The sequence below is a fragment of the Corapipo altera genome, unplaced genomic scaffold (assembly GCF_003945725.1).
Source record: "Corapipo altera isolate COAL_440 unplaced genomic scaffold, ASM394572v1 55, whole genome shotgun sequence".
In the NCBI taxonomy this organism is placed as follows: domain Eukaryota; kingdom Metazoa; phylum Chordata; class Aves; order Passeriformes; family Pipridae; genus Corapipo; species Corapipo altera.
This window is the reverse complement of record NW_020884882.1, coordinates 8,472,466-8,481,812: the sequence shown is the minus strand read 5'-3', so window position 1 is coordinate 8,481,812 and position 9,347 is coordinate 8,472,466. Positions and strand designations below refer to the sequence as shown.

The 9,347-nt window shown below is 64.7% G+C and overlaps 3 protein-coding genes across 3 annotated transcripts in view; 1 reads left to right on the top strand and 2 right to left on the bottom strand.

Annotated features, from left to right (window-relative positions):
- The window catches only part of LOC113945838 (tubulin monoglycylase TTLL3-like), a 4,721-nt gene extending 747 nt beyond the window's left edge, over positions 1-3,974 (bottom strand). Inside the window, 11 exon segments of the mRNA XM_027640483.1 lie at positions 65-383; positions 475-910; positions 995-1,241; positions 1,323-1,471; positions 1,547-1,712; positions 1,954-2,061; positions 2,149-2,263; positions 2,341-2,469; positions 2,588-2,905; positions 3,031-3,462; positions 3,464-3,974. Coding sequence (XP_027496284.1) covers positions 65-383; positions 475-910; positions 995-1,241; positions 1,323-1,471; positions 1,547-1,712; positions 1,954-2,061; positions 2,149-2,263; positions 2,341-2,469; positions 2,588-2,905; positions 3,031-3,462; positions 3,464-3,505 — 2,461 coding nt within the window. The 5' untranslated portion in view covers positions 3,506-3,974.
- A 101-nt stretch (positions 3,975-4,075) lies between these two features.
- Positions 4,076-6,231, bottom strand: ARPC4 (actin related protein 2/3 complex subunit 4). The gene is made up of 6 exons (XM_027640490.1): positions 6,073-6,231; positions 5,777-5,895; positions 5,344-5,455; positions 5,177-5,272; positions 4,868-5,038; positions 4,076-4,303 (listed from the first exon to the last, which is right to left on the bottom strand). The coding sequence occupies exons 1-6, from the start codon at positions 6,073-6,075 to the stop codon at positions 4,298-4,300; spliced, it is 507 nt and encodes a 168-aa protein (XP_027496291.1). The 5' UTR covers positions 6,076-6,231; the 3' UTR covers positions 4,076-4,297.
- Positions 6,232-6,456: 225 nt separating this feature from the next.
- TADA3 (transcriptional adaptor 3) lies at positions 6,457-9,085 on the top strand. The gene is made up of 8 exons (XM_027640876.1): positions 6,457-6,939; positions 7,066-7,316; positions 7,472-7,577; positions 7,730-7,871; positions 8,033-8,136; positions 8,241-8,350; positions 8,483-8,668; positions 8,745-9,085. Exons 1-8 carry the CDS (start codon positions 6,733-6,735, stop codon positions 8,935-8,937), a joined length of 1,299 nt encoding a protein of 432 aa, XP_027496677.1. The 5' UTR covers positions 6,457-6,732; the 3' UTR covers positions 8,938-9,085.
- The last annotated feature ends 262 nt before the right edge of the window (positions 9,086-9,347 follow it).

Here is a 9,347-nt window from a genome sequence, read left to right as displayed (position 1 = left end):
GCACTGGGCACAGTGGTGGGGGATCGATGCTGTGCTCGCTTGGGTACGCAAGTGTCTCTGGCCCCTGGGGATACGGGGAGCTTGGGGGCACTGGCCATAGTGGTGGGAGGCTGATGCTGTGTTCGCTTGGGTACACGAGTGTCTCTGGCCCCTGGGGACACGGGGAGCCTGGGGGCATTGGGCACAGTGGTGGGGGGTCGATGCTGTGCTCGCTGGGGCACCTGGGTGTCTTTGGCCCTTGGGGGCGCAGGGTGCTGGGTGGCACTGGGCACAGTGGTGGGGGGCTTGACCTGGGCTTGATGCTGTGCTGACCAGCACTTCTTCAGGGAACAGCCTTTGACTATCAGCTTCACGCGCCCGGAAAGTGGCCTGGGCATAGCTGCCTGTGGGGAGACAGCAGCGAGTGGGGACACAGCAGGGAGTGGGGACTTGGGGTGCCCAGAGTGTGCCTGCCCCCCCAGCTCCCCAGCCTACCTCCTTGTAGATGAGCTCAAAGGCTCCAATGGAGCAGGTGGGGTTGTCCTTGCGGTCGAGCACAAGGCGCAGCGTGTCCCGCTGGACATTGGCGCAGAGTCGTTGGGTTACGGCTGAGGAGGGGCTCATGGTGGGGCAGGAGTTGATCTCCAGCAGCCAGGGCTGGCAGTCCTCTCCCACGAGAAAGTCGGCCCCATAGAGCTCAAAGCTGCTCTTGCGGAAGCCCACCTGGTCCTGGGCACTACGCAGGGCGCTCAGTATTGCCGCCTTCATGCCAGGCACTATCACCTGATGCCAAGCATTTGCCTGCCCCAGCCATGTCAGGTATGCCTGGAACTGCTTGCTGGACCAGACCCTGTCAGAGGGCACGCGGGGGTCCTGGTCTGGTGATGTCTTATACCACTTCTGGACAGAGACATTGCAGAGGTGCCTGGCACTGGGGTGGAGAGAGGGGGGCTGGGGTCAGGCTGGGGGGCTGGGGTCAGTCTGGGGGACTGGGGTCAGTCTGGGGGGCACTCACCGCTCCAGGCAGCGCAGGGAGAAGGGCCGGGAGCAGAAGCGCAGGTAGCAGTCTCCATAGAACCAGACAGTCAGCGGCTTCCAGTCAGTCACCACAAACCACTGACGGATGTCAAATTTGGTGCCGAAGATGGTCAGCAGCCGCTCCAGGTACTTCTGCACCACCCACTTGCCCTCCTGCACCGAGGGGGCTGTGCAGCCCCTCGCCAGCCGCAGCACCTCCTCCAGCCGCGTCGCACAGACGATGCCTGGGGAACAGGGGCACAGCGATGGTGGGACCCTTCCTCGGTGGGGAGCCTGTGTGTGTCCCCCACTTCCCCCAGCCTTACCCCTGCCTTGGGATTCAGCACCAGGCTTGAGGATCCAGACGTTGAGCTTGCCCTCCATGCTGAACTGCGGCAGCTGCTCCGCCAGGCGCCGCAGCAGGTCCTGGCACCGCTCCCGCTGTGCCCCACTCAGCACCAGCCCGGCCCCCTCACTGTGGGGAGACATGGGGAGCTCAGCACCAGCCCCACCACAGTGTCCCCTGCCCCCTGTCCCACTCGGCACTCACTGTGCCACACAGTAGTAATCCTGCAGGAAGCGGTCCCAGTCAATGCATGTCCTGCAGGGGAATGGGGTGCCCCTGTCGATGTCTTGGTGCCCCAGAACGCCCAGGTGCTGCTCACAGACCTCCAGGGCCTCCTCCACCAGCTGGGGGTACAGGGGAGATCCTGGTCCTGCTTTGGATGGCATGGGGTGAGAGATATAGCTAATGTGCCAGCCTTGGAGCCAAAGCAGCACAGAGCCTCCCTCTGGGACCTGTGGCTTTGGTAGCATGGGGATGGGGTGGGGGTCAGAGCACCCATAAAGTGGGTTTATGGGAGGGAGTGGGGGATCCCAGGCCATAGCCATGAGCAGAAACTCAGCCTTCAAGCTCAGCCCCCGGACATGTCCCTGCCATCAGCTCCATGCACTCACCTGGCCCCTTGTCAGAGCTTGGGGGCTGCTCAGTCCCCATCAGCCTGTCCTCAGCCTCTTCCAGGGCCAGTTTGAGCAGACTGCGAGCTGCTGTCAGGCGGAAATCGTCTGCAAGAGGGAGCCATTGTCCCCAGTCAGTCCTGCACAGGATGTGGGAAGAGTGGGAGCACAGGAGGGCAGCACCCCTCTGCTCACCGATGAAGGCTTCCCGCTCGTCTGTAGTCCCCAGCCGATAGCACCGTGGGAAGAAGGTGTTGGGGTCTGCTTGCTCGATCCAGGGCAGGTTTTGCAGGCTGAGGCACAGCCCCTCCTGTTTAGAGAAGGTTATCAGTCCCTAGTGAACCTATCCCTCGTGTACCCCCCTCTCCAAGGGCTCCAGGTTCCCACCTTGGTGGTGAAGGCACCCACTCGGGCATAGTGGTTCACCACATGGTCCTGCTCCAGCAGCTGAGGGTCAACAGCACTGAGGTAGTTGGCCCAGACAAAGTTTGGCACTCGGTCCCGCACCAGGTAAGACTGTGAGGGAAGGGACCAGGGTGGGACACAGAGCCTCCATCCCAGGGTGTGCCCCATGCCTGGGGGTCCCAGGGAAGGGTGCTGGGGGCTGTGGCAGAGCTCAGCCCTCTCAGCTAACCATGAGGTCATGGATGCCACTGGGGTCCTCATCGCACTGCTCTTCCTCCTCCTCCTCCTCAGTGGGTGGCCATGGGGAGTGCAGCAGCTCTGTGATCTCCAGGGCAGGCTGTGCCCCACCACGTGGGTTCAGCACTGCCTCCCCCTGCTCCTCGCCATCCTCCCTTGCCTCTGTCTCCAGCTGCTGTTTCTGTTGGTTGCCACAATGCTGCTCCAGCTGTCTGCCCACTCTGGGGGGCTTCCTCTCCACCCAGCCCCGGGCCCGCAGCAGCCTGCGGATGATGGGGTAGGGGCCCTGCACCATGAAGATCTTCTTCTCCTGCACAGAGACCAGAGGGCTCAGCCTGCCCCAGTCCTTGTCCCTCCAGCTCAGCTCTCCTGAGCCAGACACGCAATAAAGGCAAGCACATGGCATTTGGGGAGGTGTGAAATCAGGCCCCTCACCTTAATGGCTGTCTCCACATGCAGCTTGGCCTTCTTGAGGAGCTCAAGGTCAAGCCAGCACTGGTGGCCATCCTGGTGGCTGGTGGTGGTGGCTGATGCCAGCCGTGTGAGCACAGCCCCGTCTGAGCTCACTGGCCCCGTGTCCCCAGCACGGGGTGGGGCAGAGTGAGGGAGAGGGCGCTGCCCTGCCTGCCTCTGCCTGGCTGAGCCTGGGGCCCCTGACATGGCATTGTCTGACCTGCCAGGCTTTGCACCAGCGCCCCGGGTGCCCTGCACAGCCCCAGGACGTCCTACTGTGCCCTTGTACCCAGCCTGCTGGGCCCGGGGACTGCTGGGGTGTCCCCTGCTCCAGCGCTGCCCCTGGCTGGGGGGCTGTGTGCCTGCAGTGCTGCTCTCTGTGCTACATTGTTCCATGGCAGCCTGAGGGTGAGGGGAGCTGTGGGTGGCTCTGCCTCCTCTGTGCCAAGCAGGTCATCCTAGTCCCCTGTCCTGCTGGGGACTGGAGCAGGTGCCCAGTGCAGGATTGGTCCCTCAGCCCCAGCACCACTGTGATATTGAAATGCAGGCTGTGGCCCCCAAACCCCAGTGTCACTGCGATGTCAGACTGCAGGATATGGCCCCCAGTTCTAGTGTGATGTCAAAGTGCAGGATGTGGCTCCCCCCCCAACCCCAGCAGTGCTGTAACGTCACAGCCCCAGCCCCCACAGTGGCTCTACTGCCCTCAAGGGGGGATAAACAGCCCCCTGTGCCCACAGCCTCCTGCCCCCCCCCTCAGACCGCACACCCCCCACAAACCCTTTTGTGCCTCACACCCAGAGGACCCCCTCAAGCCCCTTGGTGCCCCCAGGCCCCCTTCAAATCCTTTCATAGCCCCCCAGTGGCCCTCCCCGACACCATCAGCACCAACCCCACCGTTTGCTGTTGCCATGGCGCTGCACTCCTCCAGTTTCACGCCCTTCCCATTCCATGATCTGACCCCACCTCCCCCCGGCCGCGGTCGCCCCAACCCCCGGTGCGGCGGGAGGGAGGAGTCGGAGGCGGTGGATACAGCAAACGAGACCGTTTAAAAAAACAAGACGAGACAGGGGCAGCGCCGGGGCCGCGCTGCCGCAAGCGGGGGCTGCTCCCACCCGGCCGCCCCGCCCAAAGACGGGCAGGTGGGGCCCGGCCCGGCCCGGCCCGGCCGTTCTCAGGGAGCGGGAGCAGGCACAGGCACGGTGCCCGGTGGGCACAAGCACAGGGGAGCCACGGGGTCCTGCACCACGGCCTAAAACTGGAAAGGAGAGAAGACACGCAGCTGTCAGTCCCTGCCTGGGGCACTCACCAGGGGCACTCAACACCCTCCTGGCACCCACGTGGTGCTCACAGAGATCCACGCTCAGCTTCTCCCACTGCCTCCCCCAGGCACTGCACATCCATCACAGCATCCACTGAAAGGACCTGAAACCTCAAGGCTGCTGTTGCCCCTGAGCATGCTCTGGGGGGTCTCAAAACTGGCACTTCGTGAGCACCAAGTCTGACAAAGTCCAAGAAGTGTTTGGACAACACTCTCAGACACATGGTGGGATTGTTGCAGTGAACTGTGCAGGGTAAGGGTGGGACTGGCTGATCCTTGTGGGTCCCTTCCAACTGAGAAATTCTGTCATTCCCTGAAAGGGGGTACGAGTACCCTTGGCACCCTCCCCTCCCTGTTCCCAAGACGGTCCTTGGGTAGAATGTCACTGCTGTCCCCACTGAGGTGACAGGGGGGTTCTGGGCACAAGGGCCACGCTGGCTTTGAGCGCCACACCCCACTCCGAAAAACAGGGACCTGCCCCCTCCCATTCAAGAGCCTCACATTCTTGAGGAACTCCTCTGCCACAATGCGGGCCCTGGCATTGACAGAGAGCTTCATCTCGCTGATTTCCTTGTCAATCTCCTCCATGAAGTGGATGACAAAATCCACCAACTTGTGCTTGTACATCTGCTCCGTGTGGAAGTTTGTGATCAAGAAGCTGATGTCGTAGCCCTGGGAAAGACAGAAGTGCCCTAGGGATCAGCACCCAAGTCACTGACATGCAACTTCACATCCCAGTTCTGCCCTGGACACCCTCCCAGTGCCAGGAGCAGAGCTGGGGGCTGCTCTGCCTCCTCTCTGCCCCCTCACCTCCACGGGCTTCCTGCGCAGGATGAAGAAGTTTTCAGCCCTCATCATCATGAAGCGCATGAATTTGTGGCACAAGATCTTCTCGATCTCATCAGCCTGGGGAGAGAAAAGGGAAGTGAGGCTTCCCCCGAGGCAGGAGCTGCCAGCCCCTGCCCACGCCCCCTCACCTGCTTCACAGCGATGCTGACACGAACGGAGTTGATGGAGCCCTCGATGAGTACCTTCTCCTTCTCGTTCCTGCTGATGATCACCGGCTGCAACAGCAGCTCTTTGCTGCTCCTGGAGAGGAAGGGCAGGGGTGACTCAGAAGGCAGCGTTCACTGCGAGGTACAGGGAAGCGGAGCCGCGAGGATCACAGAGATGGGGGGTTTTGCTGCAGGATGCTTCCCGCCCCCCCGGGACGTCCCTCCCCAGGGCAGACCCTCCCTCGTCCCCAAGCTGGATCCCCTCCTCCTTCCCGCAGCTCCCCGGCTCCCTGACGGCACCAGCGCTGTGCTCGAGGGCCGGGGGGTGCCCGGAGCACGGCAGGGACCGGCCCGCGTCCCCCGGGGCGGGCAGCGGGGGCTCCGCAGGGCTCCCCCGGTACCCCCCTCCCCCTACCTGACTTCGACCTCAGGCTTGTTGTGCCGCTCCACCACTTGCGAGGAGAAGTTCTCCAGGCACAGCGCGGCCTGCAGCGTGGCGCGCACCGCGTTCAGGTACGGGCGCAGCGTGGCGGTCTGCGGGGACACGGCGGTGCCGTCAGACCGCGCACCGGGGACCGGCTGCTCCCGGCTCCCGCCCCCTGCGCCAGCCCCCGACCCGCAGCCCCCGGGCCCCGATCACCCCCCGCTAGTGCCGATGCCACTCCCGGTGCCGGTGCCGTCCCCCCGCCCATCCCGGTCCCCCCACCCTACCATGGCGGTGGCGGCGGCGCTCCGGTCCCGGCAGGCGGAAGTAGCCGATCACCTCTTCCGGGATGCGCGGCACCTCCCACTGCGGCGGGCGGGAGGGGGTGCGGACAGAGAGCTCCCGCCCTGCGGCCCGGCCCCCCCGCGGCGCGGAGCGGGGTGGCGGCGGCGACAGCCGGCGCGGCTCCCCCCCGCACAGCGCCACACTTAGTACGCGCCTGTCAGCTCTTCCATATTAGGGCAGGGAGATGGAGGGCACGCTGGGCCAATGAGCGTCGGTGCGGGGCGCGGCGCGGCCAATGGGCGGCGAGGGGCGGGGCGGCCGCAGGGCCGGAAGGGGCGCGCGGCCCAGGCCCGGGGCCCCCCCCGCCGCGTCCCCGCCGCGCCCCGTGAGCCCACCCCGGGATCTCACCCCGGGATCCCGCCCCGTGAGCCCACCCCGGGATCTCACCCTGGGATCCCGCCCCGTGATCCCTCCCCGGGTTCCCGCAGCGCCCCAGTGATTCCTCCAGGTTCCCCCCGGTGATCCTGCGCCCGGGTCCCTCACAACCCCGATGCTCCCCGGACCCCCGTAGCCCCCCGCTCCGCTCCCCTCTCCCCCGGGTTCCCCTGTCCCCAGCGCCGCTCGGTGCCCCCGGAGCCCCCCGGTGCCCGGTGTCCGCCGCCATGAGCGAGCTGAAGGACTGCCCGCTGCAGTTCCACGACTTCAAGTCGGTGGACCACGTGAAGGTGTGCCCCCGGTACACGGCCGTGCAGGCCCGCTCGGAGGATGACGGCATCGGCATCGAGGAGCTGGACACACTGCAGCTGGAGCTGGAGACGCTGCTCTCCTCCGCCAGCCGCCGCCTCCGCGTCCTGGAGGCCGAGACACAGGTGCTGGGACTGTGTAGGGTCAGGGACAGGCTCCCTGTCCCGCTCCTTCCCGTCCAGGGGCTGCCCCCGGCCCGGCCCGGCCCAGCCGCGGGCATGGGACCTGATGGGGCATCAACTCTCTTCCAGATTCTGACAGACTGGCAGGATAAGAAAGGTGACCGGCGGTTCCTGAAGCTGAGCAAGGACCACGATGTGGGCACATCTGTCAAACATGGGAAGCCCAAGAAGCAGAAGCTGGAGGGCAAAGGGGGCCATGGGACTGGGCCTGGCCCCGGCCGGCCCAAGTCCAAGAACCTGCAGCCCAAGATCCAGGAGTATGAGTTCCAGGACGATCCCATTGAAGTGCCCCGCATTCCCAAAAATGATGCTCCAAACAGGTGTGTGGGTGTTGGGGGGCATTGGGATTATCTGTCTGCTTCTTTGGAGCATCCAGCACAAGGGCCAAGGGATAAGGTACCCCGGGGAAGGGGGATGTGTGTCAGCTCCCACATGCTCCCCGAAGCTCTCCCTCACAGTCCATCCATCCCTGCAGGTTCTGGGCATCAGTGGAGCCATACTGTGCCGATCTCACTAATGAGGAGGTCAGAGTCCTGGAGGAGCTGCTCAAGCCACCGGAGGATGAGGCTGAGCATTACAAGGTGAAAAGCTCCTGAGCCCATCCCGTGTCCTCTCTCCCCATCCTCTCCAGTACCTCACAGCAAATGTTCTCGCTCGGGATGCTGCTGTAGTTCTGGGGAGGTGGGAGGCAAGGCAGAGGCTCCAGGAGCTGTGCTGAGCCCTGCACTCGCAGATCCCGCCACTGGGGAAGCATTATTCCCAGCGCTGGGCACAGGAGGACCTGCTGGAGGAGCAGAAGGATGGAGCCCGGGCAGCAGCTGCTGCCGACAAGAAGAAAGGTGTCCTGGGGCCACTGACTGAGCTGGACACCAAAGGTGCCCCCATCCCACCCCTGCCTTTCCCTAGAGAGGCTGGGAGCACTTGTGCCCAGTGGAGCCAAGCCCCAGCCCCAGAGGCTGAGGCTGCCCTGCCCCACTGCTCACCTCTGTTGGGTCACCTTTGGGGTTGTTTGTTTCCCTCTCCTGCTTCCTCCCAGACGTCGATGCCCTCCTGAAGAAGTCGGAGGCCCAGCATGAGCAGCCAGAGGATGGGTGTCCCTTCGGTCCCCTGACACAGCGTCTCCTGCAGGCCCTTGTGGAGGTGAGGGGGCTCTGTGGGGCCCTGCCCTGGCCTGGCCCCATGGGGGGCAGCACCAGCACAACCCAGCACTAACTCTTACCTTTCCCTCATGCTCCCTTTGCTAGGAAAACATCATCTCCCCCGTGGAGGACTCCCCCATCCCTGAGATCGCCGGCAAGGACTCAGGAGCTGACGGTGCCGGCACATCTCCCCGCAGCCAGAACAAGCCCTTCAGGTGAGTGGCTGAGGCAGGCCCGGAGCTGGGCACTGCCCATGGGTGCACTGAGGACAGTGCAGGCTCCCTGCCCAGTGAGTCGTGGGGAGCAAAGGGCGTGTGGTGGGCAGCAGCCACTCTCCGCCCCGGCAGCGTCCCCCACACCAAGTCCCTGGAGGGTCGGATCAAGGAGGAGCTGGTGGCCCAGGGCTTGCTGGAGTCAGAGGACCGCCCGGCCGAGGACTCGGAGGATGAGGTGCTGGCAGAGCTGCGCAAGAGGCAGGCGGAGCTCAAGGCCCTCAGCGCTCACAACCGCACCAAGAAGCACGAGCTGCTGCGGTGAGAGTGAGCGGGCAGGGATGGGGGCGAGCGAGGGGCTGCCCGGTGGGGACTGACACCCCCGTGTGCCCCCTAGGCTGGCCAAGGAGGAGCTGCACCGGCAGGAGCTGCGGCAGCGTGTCCGCATGGCCGACAACGAGGTGATGGACGCCTTCCGCAAGATCATGGCCGCCCGGCAGAAGAAGCGCACGCCCACCAAGAAGGAGAAGGACCAGGCCTGGAAGACCCTGAAGGAGCGGGAGAGCATCCTCAAGCTGCTGGATGGGTAGAGGGGGCTGAGGACCCCCCTCTCTGTGTGGACTTCACCTGCAGGGTGCTGCCCTGCCTGTACTCTGCCTGTACCCTGCCAGTGCAGGATGGAGCGGGCACAGCCTCCTGCATGCCCTGGGCCTGCTCAGCCTCCCCGCCGGGGTGACAGAGCCTGACTGCTGTCCCGTCCCTGCGTGGGGCTTTCACTGATTCAGGCTTGGGACCCCATGGAGTTGTGGAGATCTCTCCTGTGGACAGCCTCCCCCAGCTGGTGGCTTCTGCTCCCATGTCACCCCGTGCTCCCCCTGTTACTCAGGTGACATCAGCCAGGTCACTGCAGGGGCCAGATGTCGTGGCTCCTGTGGTGTGGTTCCCACAGTCCTTGTCCTTCTGTGACCATGGGTGGGGAGATCCCAACCCCCACAGGGGA